At 41.0% G+C, this 15,793-nt stretch overlaps 1 protein-coding gene across 4 annotated transcripts in view; it reads left to right on the forward strand.

Annotated features, from left to right (window-relative positions):
• The window catches only part of SORCS3 (sortilin related VPS10 domain containing receptor 3), a 583,502-nt gene that overhangs the window by 541,191 nt on the left and 26,518 nt on the right, over positions 1-15,793 (forward strand). For all 4 annotated transcript variants that reach the window (XM_044240465.1, XM_044240466.1, XM_044240467.1 and 1 more), the window contains 4 exons: positions 266-379; positions 3,400-3,571; positions 5,896-6,082; positions 11,883-12,016. In XM_044240465.1, coding sequence (XP_044096400.1) covers positions 266-379; positions 3,400-3,571; positions 5,896-6,082; positions 11,883-12,016 — 607 coding nt within the window. The remainder of the gene's footprint in view (positions 1-265; positions 380-3,399; positions 3,572-5,895; positions 6,083-11,882; positions 12,017-15,793) is intronic.

Here is a 15,793-nt window from a genome sequence, read left to right on the forward strand (position 1 = left end):
TACATCAATACCTTTTTTAAACCTGGAATCTTCATTTGATAATACACTTCTGCACACTGGATTTCCAATGATTGAGGATTATTTCTAAACCTAAAACTCCATTCACAAAGTCTGAATATTTGCTCTTTGCCAGGAATATTTGAAAAATGCATTGCAGCTTTTTGGATGGCTGTAGGATGTATTTTTGTTTGTGTATGTCGGGTGGGGGAGGGTGTTTTAGTGTTTATGCGTCTATACCAGTGAGCAATATTCATTTTCTGGACAGTGACTATGGCTATGAGAGACATGGAGAGAGCCAGTGTGTCCCAGCTTTCTGGTACAACCCAGCATCCCCATCAAAGGACTGCAGTCTTGGTCAAAGCTACCTAAACAGCACTGGGTAAGTAAAACACCTAAAGAAACTCTACTCACTATTCTTCTGTTTCCCTAGATTGCCATTAAAGGTAGCATTTCTGTTGAAGCGAGTTGGAGCATAGAGAGTTTGTTTACAAGGGGCTTCTGAGGAAGGCTGAGGAGTTCTTTACCTTTTTTGGAAATATCTGAAGAGATTTCTGACTACTATATTCAGTGCGTTTTTCCATTTGCCTCTGACAGACCATAGCTATGGTTTTGGTCAGGCCTTCTCTTCTGGAAAGAGATGCCACCTTATTTTGGGGGCCCTGAGGGAAATAAATTAATACAAGTGATAGACATATTACAGGGCTCTCCAGGGATAGATGGACTAAGGCTCTTCTTGGCTGGTGCTGGAAACTGAAACTAAAAATTCAAAAAGTCCCATTCTAGGGCTCCCTAGAATAAGAAGATCACGCCCCACACTTTCTTTAATGGCCCAATGACGTGTGGTTTCTCTTCCTGCTCACAATTGTTCAGGTGTTTGAAAAAATATTGCCTTAAAGATTTGTTGTCTTCTCCTCTCCTTTGCCGGAAGAGAGTTGGAAAATGGATCAGTGGTCTGAGACAGCATTTTTCAGATTTTAATGTGCTATGAATCACCCAGTAGTCTTATTAAAATGCAGCTTCTGATTTGGTAGATCTGGGCTGGGACTGAGATTCCTCATTTCTGAGAAGCTCCAGAAATGTTGTCATTGGTGTCCTGGGACGACTCTTTTGAGTAGCAGAGGATAAAGGTGTTCTGGACTCCGGCCTCAACTCCTTCCATGGGTATTCTGCCATTTCACATCAGTTACTCACCATCTCAGTACTTTTACCTTTTCTGGTTATAAAATATTGGTTGGTAGGTACTGTCTACTCAAGTGATGTCTTCAGAGGGTTAAAAAAAAAAAAAAAGTGATGGAAGAGATGTACTGAATGGTGTAAGCTACCACCAAGAATTTTTAGCTTAATATTTGGTTCTAGGGGACTGTTGCTGGGCCTTGAGCTGGGGCTTAAGCACTTTTAATGTAATTTTATTGTAAATGTTGGGTTCAGGCATCGAGGCCATTCACATTACAGATCCAGGAGCATGAACTTAGAGACACAGTATCAGAAAACATAGTGTTATGAACTTTGAGGAAGAGGAATATGATGGGCACAGGTGGTCAGCTAGGCCACCAAATTATATTTCAACATCTCTTATGATCATGTGACACGTTTAGGTATACCCAATTTGAAGTGACTTAGGTATAACTCTAAATAAGGTAAAATCCCAAATAGCCAACCAAATAAATCAGGGAGATTAAAAGGGAGGACAGTTTGTATTTTTTCAAAAGACTCACCGCAAATATCTACACACATCTCTAGTTTGCTTAAATGTTGGCTTATATTACTTATATAGTTGTCAACTGTAGTTGACTATAGGCTTATAGTTGTCAACCAGCTGGCCAACTGAGGTTGAAGAAGAAGAGTAGAGGATATCCAGTTTGCTTTAGAATATGATACCCACCAAAATACATGCCAGAAGTAAAAATTAAATATCTTGTAAATGACTAGAAGTCAGCAAAAAAGTGTACATTGATCACAGAAGTTTGATGGTGTAGAGTAGTACTGACCAAAAGAACTATAATATGAGCCACAGATGTAATTTAAAATTTTCTAGTAGCTACATTAAAAAAAAAAATTAAAGGCAAAGTTGATTTTAATAGTATATTTTCTTTAACCTGATATGTCCATGATAGTATCATTTCAACATGCAAGACTAACCACATTTTAAGTGCTCAGTAGCCACAGGTAGAAAGTGGTTAGTGTATTGGACAGCACAGCTCTAGACCTATTATGAGTTCAGCAGGCAATTAAAAATAATGTGTATCTACAGGGGAATATGTTATAATTCTATCTGAGGCAGTGACTACACACAACATTTGCTTAACATCCTCCTGAGATCTTGGGATGGAGATGTAGGGCTGGTAGTTCAGCAGTGTTTAGGGGGTGGGAAGTGGAGAAAGGACCAGGAAGAATATCAGGTATAGTGGAAGATAAATGTCATTCATAAAAGATTTTGTTTTGTCTGCCTTCAACTGAAGGGCTATCAGAAGAAGGCAACATGGATGGTTGGATTAATTACTCCTGACATATAGGGTAAAAGAAGACGGGACATGATGATGGTGGTAGTGCATTTATATCATGCGGGTTTACCAGAAGGTTGATTGCATGACGCCTTATAGATAGTGGAAATAATGTCCGTCCTACAGGTCAGGATGGTGGACAAGCCATTGGCTCAACTTCCCATGCTCAGATCAGTGGTCAAGTGACGTGATGTGTCATCACTATGCACAAAGAGGCCCTTGTCCTAAAAAGCCACAGTGCTTTGTGGGGAGGTTTCCCATGCTAATAACTTCTCTGAGCTAATTTTCCCTCAGCAACGTGCTTCGGATCTGGCATTTGTGGGAAGTGAAATATTAGCAAGAAGAGAAAAGAGGCTGTAAATAGCCCAGTGGCTCCGGAGCCAGGACTAGTATGTACGAAAGGATGGGTTGATGTCCTGGGGGTAGAGGAAAGGCAGGAAGAGGCTTCCTAATGAATCAGAGTGAGAAGTCTGACCTTCTAGCTGCTGTCGAGCTACAGAGAGCTGGAGACGGTCTTAGGGAAATACCAACAAGGCCCTCCCTCACAGAAAGGGACACCTGCTTTTCTTGCTCCGCTAGTCCAGTGGCTTCACCTCCTTCCATCGCACATGTGAGTCAGACATTGATTTTTCGTGGCTGGTTTAGACACTGATCTGATCCGTGGCTCACCAGGTAGGATCAATAATAATGTTTAAAGAGCTGCTGTTCCTCAGATGGAGGGATAACAGTTCCTCAGCTTTGTTAGTTGAGACTCAGTTTTTAGGAGCCACTGTGTGAAACATCTCTCAGTCTGGTTTTCTTGCACTCTTTTTCTAACCTGTGCACATGGACACACGCACACACACACACACGCACACACATGTACCCCACACCACCGACAACTGTCAATACTCCTCAGGTACCGGCGGATTGTGTCCAACAACTGCACGGACGGGCTGCGGGAGAAGTACACGGCCAAGGCCCAGATGTGTCCCGGTAAAGCCCCTCGTGGCCTCCATGTGGTGACAACTGACGGACGCCTGGTGGCAGAGCAAGGGCATAACGCGACCTTCATCATCCTCATGGAGGAGGTTGGTGTTGTCCTGGGTCTCTAAGGTCATAACTCACTGTTCCCAGAGAGGGAAGAAAAAGATCACCTGTCCCCATAAGACCGAATCCCAGAGTCAATGGTGAGAAGACACACGGAGTGAAAGGAGGCTTAGATGTTCAGGCACCTCGTCCCTTCATCCCACATCATGGACCTAGGCTCCAGGTGGCCCACTTGTCTCTGGGAGATGCGGGTCAGGATATATTCTTTGAGGTCCTCCCTAAGGGTCTCCTTTGTTGAAGGAAAGTTTATCACCAGAGGACCACATACTCTAAATCTGCCAGAAGAATGGAATTCTTTTTTCTTTTTTTTCTGTTACTCCGAGAGCCTCTTTTGCTTTATTCTAGCCCTTAAATCCCCTGATTAAAAAAGCCCATAGGGCTTTCAAAGGGTCTTGAAAGTATGTGTGTGAGTGTGGGGGACGATCATTGCCATCCTTTAAACTTATTTGTATAGAGAATGTCACATTAGTTGCTTTTCCATCAGCTAGTTGCTCCATTATTTCACTTTTTTGTGTCTTTTGCAATCGGGGCAGTAAAATCAGCCTGCATTCATTCATTCCAGGATGGAAATAGCTCTGTCTTATGCTTCTTGCTCCCTACATGAGCTATTTCATCTCTTTCCCAAACCAGGGAGTTTTTCAGGCACTCCTTGTTGAGGTGGTGGGGCAAGAAAGCTTGCCTGATTTACAAAGCCCTCTAAATTTGTATGCAAATTGCTCTGTGCTCTTCAGATCTTGGAAAGAGACCAAAGCAAGCCAGTTTTTTTTCCCAAATGTGAATACTTTAGAAACCTTTAAAGTCTGGCCCATACTGAACAGGATGGTGAAGGTTCCTTATCCTGGGTTGACAGATTCTTCAGTAGTAACCCACACTGGGGGGCTTGAATTAAAGGACTTTAAGATTCAGAGGAGGTCATTATCACATTTCCACTAGGGAGTTTCCAGGACCAGCATTATAAAAACCTTCTCTTGAATGGATGTGAAGAGCCACGATCTTATCCATTTGAATTGCCTCCAGTTCATTTCCACTTCAATTTATATTCATAAACTCAAGGGTAGTCAACATTGTGCAGGGGGCAAGGGAGCACGTATCAATATTTCACTCACATCTGGGTTGCCATGGGGGATGAGGCAGAACATGAAACTGTGATCAGTGCACATTCACTGGACAGGAGGATTGGCTCATAATTCCAAAATGATGTGTATCCCTTTTTATTCCATCAACCCTCTTTGTAAATAGAGAGAGCTGATTCTTCTTTTTTACCTAGGATCCTTGTTTTGTGGTCAGGTTGAATTGCATTTATCCAAAGTCAGTGACCTACTAAAGTGGGAGGAGGAACAAAGAAGGGTGGAGTTCAACTTCACCTCTTAAGAAGCCAAGTATTAGCTTGGGATGGTAAGATGTACTCACCTGAACCCATGCCCTCCTACCACCAGGCAGCAGCCGGGGGGCTCTTGGTCTTCCAAAAGCAGAGATCGGTGAGCTGTGATGGTGGAAAAGGCTTCAGGGAAGAGGGGTGTAGGCAGGTTTAGGGAAATCCAAAGTCAACAGAGTACAGATGTAATTTTGACTGGTAAGCAGGATTCATGTCTAGACTGGGAATAACTATCCTATCTCACAGAGTTATTTTGAAAGTGTTGTATAGCGTATGTGTTAAGTGATTAGCATAATGCTTAGAATATAATAATAAATCTCAAAACATGAAATAATTATAATTATAGCAATATAATTGAGTGCATCAATGTTGAAACCAGACTGCCTGGGTTCAAAACTTGTCTCTTCCACTACTAGTTGTGTAACTTGGGTCTACTTACTTAATTTCTTTTTGTCTCCAATTGTAAAATGGGGAAGTAATGCTTTTTGCATTATAAAGTTGTGAGATTAATTACTTGGAACTGGAAAGAAATTTCTTAAGTGTCAGCTGTTACTATTATTGCTATTGTTATGATTTTGACACAGGAGAGGAGTAATTCAACCAAGTGTGTGAGGGAGCCAGGGAATGCCTCGGCCTTCCCACTCCAGAACTCCCTAGAGGCTTTATGCTATCCCCTAGTGCTCATTCAACCAGCTCAGGCTGCCCCAAGCTTGGGTATGCAGGGATAACAGGTCCATAGTACTGCCCATAGTGCCTGCTAGATATCAGATAAGGGTCCGATTGCTAATTGTGTGGAGGATGCTTCAGCCTCCTGGGAGTGGCTCTGGGTCCCCAGAAGGGTGATGCTGAAGACACAGGACCAAGCATCCAAAAGGAGTCAGACCTGACCATGTCAACGAGCCCTGGCCAACTGCTGTTCCTCCCATTCAGGGTGATCTCCAAAGGACAAACATCCAGCTTGACTTTGGGGATGGAATTGCTGTGTCCTATGCTAACTTCAGCCCCATCGAGGATGGCATCAAGCATGTCTACAAGAGTGCAGGAATCTTCCAGGTGACGGCCTATGCGGAGAACAACCTGGGCTCGGACACTGCTGTCCTCTTCCTACATGTGGTTTGTAAGTAGCCTGACCTATCTCCTTTCTTATGCTCCTACCAGGGGACAACTCCCGCTGTCCACAGACTTCTAGGACGCAGTGTTGAGACTAGATTTGGCGTGACTACTACACCAAGTAATGACCCAAATTGAAAGACTGAGATAGATGTGTGCTCATCCATGTTTCAGTTTTCTGATACTGAAGTAGATTATTTTGCAAGTTGGGATAACGTTGCCAACTGGGCCCTTCTTTTCAGTTTCACTGTGTACTGATGGAAGTGTACGCAGGCAGATACACATTCAGGTCAAAGTCCCTTCCCTTTGCTTTAGAGACTCATAAGGATCTAGGAAAAAGAAACTCATCTGGTTCACAGTCACAAGTTCACTTTCAATCTGCTATGAGTGAAGGCAGCCCAAATCAAAGGAAGTTTTTAATCTCTGTTGGAAGACCCAAAGAAGGATTAAAGAGACATGTTTAGATTTTTTAAATGTAGTACTGAACACAAAAAAGAGCTTAATTCTTACATACAAGGTTACTGCAAGTTCATTCCTATTATGAACAATTCTAAAGACTCTCCATTTTTTTTGTTTTTGTTCTAGAATATATTTCACTGCTATTGACCATTGCTTGGCACAAACCAAACAACAGCTGAAGTTCTAAACTACTTTGTTGAAGTTCTAAACTACTTGGTTGGGGATACATTTTGTGTATCTGCTAACCTGGGACTTAAATCATGTACACTAGAACTTAAATAGTATGATTTTAGAATGTTGGGTCAAGACATATGCTTATGAGTCTGGTATTGATTTCCTATGCCTTTATCAGTGATGTTCATGAGCCTAAAGGATTCCATAGTTATAATTTATATACCCCTTGATGTTTTGGGAGTAATACGCTACTTATGGTGAAATGTATATTTAAAAGGGTCTAAGTGAATACAAGGAGTACTTCTAGCTCAGTGACGACAAACTCCACTATATAAACAACCCACATTTAAAAGGTTTCTGGAAAACTGTAAACCACCTAGTCTCCTAGCATTTTGATCCTAGTTGTATCACAAAGATGGTGGGAGGGGATGTGCATAAGAGGAGACCCAGATTACAGATCAGTTCTGTCCCTAGAGATGCCAGGCTACATGGCCATGAGATAAATTTTTTCTTCTGTGGGTCTTATGAACTCCAACTTTAAAATGGCTTAATTCTAACTGGTACTTTGCCTCATGGGGCTCTTAATACAGCAAATAGGGACTATAAATAAAACACCCAATTATCTACTAGTTTATTCAACAAGTGTCTGTTGATATATATATGCACTCTGCAAGGACCTGGGGAAGCAACAATACAGACATGAATGGCCTGGGCCTGGCAGAGTTTGCATTCTGGTAGGGGAGGCCAGGTGCTACTAGAACTATGGGCCACGCTCCACCAGCTCTACTCATTTTGTGTAGGAAACACCAGGTCAAAAACCCAGGCAGGTGGTGTCCCAAGTATTCATAAGCTAGAGTTTAGAACAACAGGACCTCTCTTTGAAATCTGATCATATGCCTTTGTTAAACATATAATATTGGTCAAATTTTGTCCTCTTTACAAACTTCTGATTCCTCATCTTAGTACTTAGGTTATAAGGAAGCTATGAGAATCAGATTGGATTATATGTATGGCTCAGGGGTCCCCAAGATCACACCCTCATGTTTTTGCTTTACTAAAAAGACTCATAGGACTCTACATATAATAATACTCAGACTCTGATTTATTACAGGGGAAATAGCAAGATCAACAAAGGGAAAAGGGCCATGGGGCAAAGTCTGGAGGAAACCAGTTGTGCCCTCCTGTCCATGGTGTCACACAAGACATGTGTAACTCCTCTAGAAAGGAGTTCCAGGAATATGTGAGGAGGGCTATTTACCAGAGAAATTCTTTAGAGACTCAGTACCCATGTTTTGTTTTGCTTTGATTTTATATTAATTAATTTTTAAATTTAAATTCAACTAGCCAAGTTATAGTACGTCATTAATTTCTGATACAATGTTCAATGATTCATCATTTGAGTACAACACCTAGTGCTCATCATATCACGTGCCTTCTTTAAACCTATCATCCATTATCCCATTCCCCCTACCCACATCCCTTTTCTTAATCCTCAGTTTATTTCCCCAAGTCAAGTGCTCACTTCGGCAGCACATATATTTCCCTGAGTCAAGAGTCTCATATCATTTGTCTCTCTCTCTCTCTGATTTTTTTCCCATTAATTTCCCCCTCCCTTTTGCTATGGTCCTCCTCACTATTCCTTATATTCCACATGTGAGTGAAACCATATGATAATTATGTTTTTCTGGTTGACTTATTTCACATAGCACAGTACCCTCCAGTCCTATCCATGTTGATGTAAATGGTAGATATTCATCCTTTCTGATGGCTGAGTAATATTCCATTGTATATATGAACCACATCTTCTTTATTCATTCCACAGTTTGGCTATTGTGGACATTGCAGCTAAGAACATTGGGGTACAGGTGCCCCTTCTGTTCACTACATCTATATCTTTGGGGTAAATAACCAGTAGTGCAATTGCTGGGTCATAGAGTACCCATGGTTAGTATTGAGGACTGGTCAAGTAGGCATTCTCTGCCAAGTATCTGCCAGAATTCCAGACATCTCAAGGAAAGTACGTATTTAGAATAAACCATATTGTTGGTATAAATAGTCTAGGCATAGTGAACCACTCTTATCAGTTAAATGTTGACTGGAAATACTCTCAAAGCCAAGTTTCCAGGTGCTAGCAAGGACCAGTCTTGCATACAAGACTTTCTAAGGATGACAATTTCAGGTCTATGTTAACATTTTCCTGCACAGTGTACAAAATGCCACTTACACCCAGCTTGGCTCATGATGAATGTGGCCTGTTATAGTAATTACTAAATACTACCCACTAACTTTCTGTCTGATGCTACTGCTGCATTTAAAAATGAAGACAAAGAGAGAAAATTTACTTTCCTCTCTCCCAACCACCTTCCCCACCCATATTCCTAATTCCACCAATAGTGGACCTGCCTGATGGGTGTAAAGCCCAGTGTATCTTAGTGGCAAAAAATACAATAGCTAGGAACCGATTTATACTGTGGGTTATGTGCTTGAAGGAGGAAATGTTCCTTGAAACTTTTATCATGCTCATAATTCCCTCCACATCAATCATGGCTGCATTTACCAGACAGTTATTATAGTGGAAACTGCTCTTGGCCTCACCTTGGGCCATTAGCTAACAAAAGTAGTTGTTAGCCACCCATAATAACCAATCTCACACAGATTATTAGATTTTTATCAAAAAGAGCACTATTTGACAGGGTTTTAGACATTTTCTATGGTCTCTCTTGAATCCCCTCAGCTTTCTTCTCCCTGTTCTATGGTGTGTTCGTCCCTAGGTTGAAGCCTGGAGCTTCTGTCTTAGGTTCTTTGCCCTAAAAAGCTGTTACATGTTGTTGTTCTTTGAGATTCTATTTAGCCAAACATGCTTGTCTTAAAGCTGGAATACCTGTTTGTATGGCGTGCCAATTCATGGAAGCCATATCCTTTTGTTTGGCATGAGTCTAGGCAGAAGGAGATCTCGTTTTATCTTTTTGGGCATAGGTCCCTGACAATGTGTGGCTGGACCAAGGCCCCTGAGTGACAGAAAGCTGAGAAGAATTTCCAGGGCCACAAGACATTAGCAGCATCATCACTTAACTGAGCAAAGGCCCGGGTTCTGAAGAGCTGGCAGGGGAATGAGCTTCATGCATTTTGAGAAGAGAAATAACAGGAATTTTGACTTTAAAGGCAAAGCGCCCTTTTCCCAGCAGGGGAGGAATGAGCTCTGCATCTGGGCACCAAGAAAGACTCTGAGGTGTTCTTGTAAGACACAAAGTTCTTGCCTTCCTGCCAGGACATGGCTGGTCAGGGACTCCTTCCTACTGTCTTGTTCTCTTCCCCACGGATCAGCAAAACACGAACAACAAAGAAAGATAAATCACATAAGGTCCTACAAATGAGTAAATAAAGTCACAAAAGGAGCCAGTGTTTACTTATACCTTGTGTTTCATTTTTTTATTGTTTCACGAACAATCAAACCATAGAAAAATAATTGAGCAGACTTTCTTATTGAAAATAACTAACCCTTCAGCGAAATTTGTTTCTGAAGCAACAAGGTTAAAATGATTTGCTAAAAGAAATTATTTGCTGGGAGAAACCTTCAGGGTCATCTGTCTGTGGTCAGAGAGATGTAGGCACAGATTATTCCCAGGTGGTAAATACACAGATTCTCAAACATTTGCTGCTTGTTCTGAAAAATGCAGTGTGGACAGGGCCAAGTCGACCAGGCTGCTCCCTTCACTTAAACATCAGTCTTTGTCCCAACATCTTCTCCCCCAGCATATATTTACCTACAACACAGCGAGAGTCAGACGAACTCCCACTGTCTTTGAGGGACTTCCACCCAATGATACACGGAGACAGTGATAGTGGCAATGGTGATGGTAGAAACAGTGACAACCCAAAGCTAATGCTGTAGTACTTTTAACATCCGTACGTCCTAGTCATATGTTTTTATTCCTAAAAGGAAGGCAGGGGATGCAGTAATGGGCTGTGTAGTATCACGGCTCTGGAAGATAGAGGAAAAGATCATACAGCTACATTTAAACCAGACCAGAAATGAGAAGAAGCCATCTGTTGTCTTCCCTTTAAACTGAGCTGTCCCCAGAGTGACCCATGATGTAAATAGTGAAGGCTGAGTGGTCAGGAAAATGTCCCACCTGTGAGAAGAACTAGGGGCCCCCAGGCAAAGGTGATGTGTGGACTTTGGTCTTGACCTTTAGCCATGTTCGCCCATCAGCGCTATCATAATGGAAACTATGTACTAGCGGCCTGTGAACAGCTAATTAGAATACTTTAATTTGATTTGGTTAAGTAGGAGGGATATAAGAAAAGTTAAGAAGGAAGAAGGAAGGAAGGAAAAGAGAGAAAAGAAAGGAGGAGGGAAAGGAGAAGTTGAAAAACAACTCATCTCCCTCCCAGAGTGTGACACTGACATGTTAATGTTTCACATCAGCATTTTCTTTCCTCTTCTCATTTTATTTTGGAAATGAGTTAAATGACAGTCCTCATTTATTATGGGTAGGGTATGTTCATGTATGTTCTCTCCCTACTTGTATCGGTTTTCTAAGGGAAAAGAAGAGAAATTTGGTCACCTTTTTGCAAACAGCTTTTTTATTCTTTGGGAACATGGCCTTTGTTTCTCCTTTGATTTAGGGAGATACACATTTTCCTTTTTGTAAAACAGCCTTGCCAGCTTCTGAATGACACCCACTGAGTATTGCAGATGACAGGCACAATGGCGGATTGTTGAAGAGGATGGAACCAATTAACAATCAAGGATAATGGAAGAGCCCTCCACATGATGCACTGACCCCACATCACAATACAGGCTAATTGTCAGAAATGAAAGAGACTGCTGTTTTTCTTCCTATTTATTGGCTAAGTGTCTAGTCAACTAGCTTTGTCCTTGGATTGGAGGTTCATAAGCATTCATGGCTGGGCACATCAGATGTAAATGAATTTCAGATGTCACTCAAAAAGTCTGAAGCCTGGTTTGAGTTCCCTATTATACAAGGTGATTTGTTTCAAGCACACACACACACACACACACACACACGTACTTCAACATTTGTGAGTTTGTGATCCTTGTTTTATTGTAGTTGATGGTAATAAGGGTTAAGATTAAGAATCTGGGGTGTGATAAACTTTGTTTAGTCGAGGAACAGAAACATTGACATTGTTTCCCATTGTTCCCCCAGGTCCCGTGGAACATGTTCATCTCCGAGTGCCATTTGTCGCCATAAGAAATAAGGAGGTCAACATCAGTGCCGTTGTGTGGCCCAGTCAACTGGGGACCCTTACCTATTTCTGGTGGTTCGGCAATAGCACGAAGGTTTGGCCCTTTCTGGTCTATGTCTGAGTAGATCTGTACTGATTTCTTCTGGGCCCCAGCTGCCATGTTGATGTTGGGGGCACCAGGGATGGGAATAATACGGTGCACTTAGTGAAGCTATGAATCCACAGAATTGGATACCACATTCATCTCTGTACTAGGTTCATTATTATAATAAGGAAAGTTCAAATGATCCGAAAAAAGAAAGAGTACCTTGAGAAGCTCCACAAACTTGCTTCCGTAATCAATATTTTTAAAACTTCATTTACCTTATATATATATTTTTAACCCTGGGCTTTCTCCCACAAGATATATAATGTTAAGGGAGTCACTTAGCATCTCTGGACCCAGCGACTCCATCTGGAAATGTGAATTCTTTCTCTAAATGCAAGGCTATGAAAATCAAAGAGGGTAATTCATACAAAGAACCCTTCTCCAAGACCTACTAGGTGATCTACAAGGCCACGGTTCATTTAAGGAATGGCAGGGGATGCTGACAAGTCTCAAAGAAGGGAACTCAGAGGGCCAGACTCTGAACTTGACACGTCCTCGCTACTTTCAGCTACTGGTGATGGTGACATTTGTGTTAACAATGCAAAAGCTGATATAAAAGGATTTGGAAGCAGTTAGGCTGAGGGTCCCTAAATGTAATGGCTTAATGTTTTTCTCTATTCCTGGTTTTGTCTTTACATTTTCCTTAGCCATTCTTGATGTGATTGTCATTGCTCATCTTAGACTTTTTATCTTTAAAAAATATTTTATTTATTTATTTATTTGAGAGCGCATGTGGGAGGAGGAGCAGAGGGAGGGGGACAAGCAGACTTGGTGCTGAATGTGAAGCCTGACATAGGGCCTGATCTCATGACGCTGAGATCATGACCTGAGCTGAAATCAAGAGTCAGACGAATAACCAACTGAGCCATTCAGAAACCCCATGATCTTTCATTTTTGAAAAATAATTTAAGAAAGATATCATATCAGACTTGGAAATGCTGGACATCTGGAGAAAAATGAAATAAATACTCAGTTCTGGTATAGTAATTCCTTTGAAAAAGGAATGAACAATGATGGTTTTGTTTGTTTCGAGATGACTGAAGACTGAAAAGAACTTCAGGCCCTGCATGGTAGGAGTGGGAGAAGGTTCACCCCTGCTCTTTCTTAGGGAAGCAATGATATGGTGGTGTAAACATGGACCTTGGAGTCACAGAGACACTGCTGGCTTATGTGAGCTTGAGGAAGTCATTTGACCTAAAATTTAATTTGCTCAACACAAACTGGAATGAGTAATGCCTTTATCATCTTGACTGTTGTGAAAGCTAAGTGAGATGCTATATAACTCCCTGACACACACTAGGTACTCACTAAATGGATGCTTTTCATTTCGATATAAAACCTAGGAGTTAGGATGGGTTGAAAAAAGAACTACACTTATGGACACAAGGGACCCTCTTTCGATTTGCATTGTCCATGCTCTACACTTTCAAGTCAGTTTCTTAGTATCGGTTACAAAGCTTTTGCATTTCTGGACTTCCTGTTCACCAGGACAAGAGATACAGAGGTTGGTTATGAAGAGCCCCATTTGGTACGTTAGAGAAGTAAAGCTCCCTGTGTGAGATGAGCATCCCAAGTTCAAACATCTGGTTAATTGTAGAGCCAGGTCTCCTAACTCCCTGCTACCATGCTCCACCCCCAGTCCCAGGATGCTTTAGCTGCATCAATCTGTTTGTCTTCTGGAGGTTACAGACCCTAAAATCCTAGTTCAGTCACTGGCAGGCATACATGGTGAACAAGAAAGAGAAAATGATTTGGGAAGAGAAATTAGAACTAGAGAATTTTAAGTTCATTTCTCTGCTGAGAACTTTGGCTGTCCAGCCAGGGAATTCTTTTCTGTTAGTGTCATTTACCTGGTGATCTTTACTGAGGCTGCTGTGCACAAAGACGGTAGTTCTTGGCCATTGTCAACACAGTGATTTACTCAGAAACCCCGAGGAGCTAGAGATAGAGCATTTCTCTACCATGCCATTTTTCCCCTTTCATTTTTCTCCCTTTGAGTATTCTAAGATCTGAATTTTAAGACCCTTACTAGATTAGTATCTTTGATAAATAAACACAGAAGTGGATAAAGGGACTGCAGAGTCAAGTTTCTGCTTCTCTAATGATTATCTGTGTTCATTTGAACAAATCACCTGATCTAAATCTCAGTGTTGTTGTTGTTTGTTTGTTTGTTTGTTTTCTGTAGAGCAAGGATACTAATGTTGAATCCATGAACATCACTGAGTTATTATTTCAAATATCCCTCTAACTTATCTATATTATGCCATATTAAAACAGAAAATTTTAAATTACTGATTGACATTATAGTTTGGCTTTGGTTTGGTTTGTTTTGGTTTGGTGTGGTGATGACCTGAGCGTTCCTTCAGTTAGGAATTTCCATCTCTAAGCTTGAGCATGAAGTGTTGCTCAAATACCCAGCATAGAGTAGTTTTGAAAAAGGATGAATCTGGGTCACAGTCCAGACTCAGATTCCTTTTTGCATATGCCTTTAATCAAGTCATGTAATTTCTCTGAACCTTGGTTTTGGTCATTATAATGCCAGAATAGTAATAGCAGTAACTATTAGTAACTAACAGTAAGCAAATGATAATTAGGAATAGTAAATATTAGTAACTTAGATGTGCTTAGAATCTAAGCACTTGAAAATATTAGTCACTGTTGAGCTCATCATTTGCGTCAATGACATCTACATCTCAATGGTGTGTCTGACTTGGGTTCCACATATTTCTTTCCCACCTCTGAGAGTGGTCATTTGGTTCAGTGAAGGAGGTATATTTTCAGTGCTCTTTGCCAGCACCGTACCAGATACACATTGAGGTGATTTCATTGCCCAATAACTGATCCAATGAGCACCATATTTGGCTGGCAAATTAATGAGTATCTTTGAGTGTTCTGGTGAGCTCTCTGATTTTGGAGCTATTTTAGTTCCCTTTGACTAGCAAACTGATCTGTAAAAGGAGCTAATTTGGAACATTTATTCCTACTTCTGCTTTGTAGAAAGCTCTTCGTACACATTATTTAACTTAATCATTAGAACATTACTGATGGAGAAATTATCCCATTTTTCAGAGAAAACACTTAGGCTAATAACCTTGGAAAGTAATGTTTTATGAGTGTGTGTGTGTGTCTTGTGACTAAGAGAATTGGGCAGGTTTACCCAGATGGTTGAATTAAATCAAGTTCTCAAAAAGAATTAATTCACCCTAACTGTTATATCTAGCCCTTTACTTGGTGCTTTCCAGACTAGAGGAGCTCATACAACATTGTCCCTACCTTCAAGGAGGTTATAGTCCAAATGAGAAGGCATGATGAACACAAATGCAAGGATGATGAGCAAGTGTGACATATAAGTAAAGAGAAGAAAGCAAACATTCCTAAAATTCAATAGTAGTCTCATATACCAACAAACTGATCAGGAGAGATGTGAATTTGCATCAGTAGCTCTGTGGATCTTTTTCAAGAGCCCATATTTTGTGCTAGACGTTGTGAGAAATACAAATCAGGGTAAATTCCATTTGTTTCCTTTAAGAAATAATCTGTTTGAGAATCTGAAGTTGTATGATGGTAGGAATGTAATGTTACTGGCCCAGTCAAGCTGCCTCAATGGTGATGGATGCACACCTTGCTGATCATGGAGTGAGTCATGGATGAAGTTGGTCTTAACCTGGTATTGAAAAACATTCGAATTGAGACAGAGGAGGGAAAAGAGATTTGTATGGAAAG

The sequence above is a fragment of the Neovison vison genome, chromosome 2 (genome assembly GCF_020171115.1).
Source record: "Neovison vison isolate M4711 chromosome 2, ASM_NN_V1, whole genome shotgun sequence".
NCBI classification, from domain to species: Eukaryota; Metazoa; Chordata; class Mammalia; order Carnivora; family Mustelidae; genus Neogale; species Neogale vison.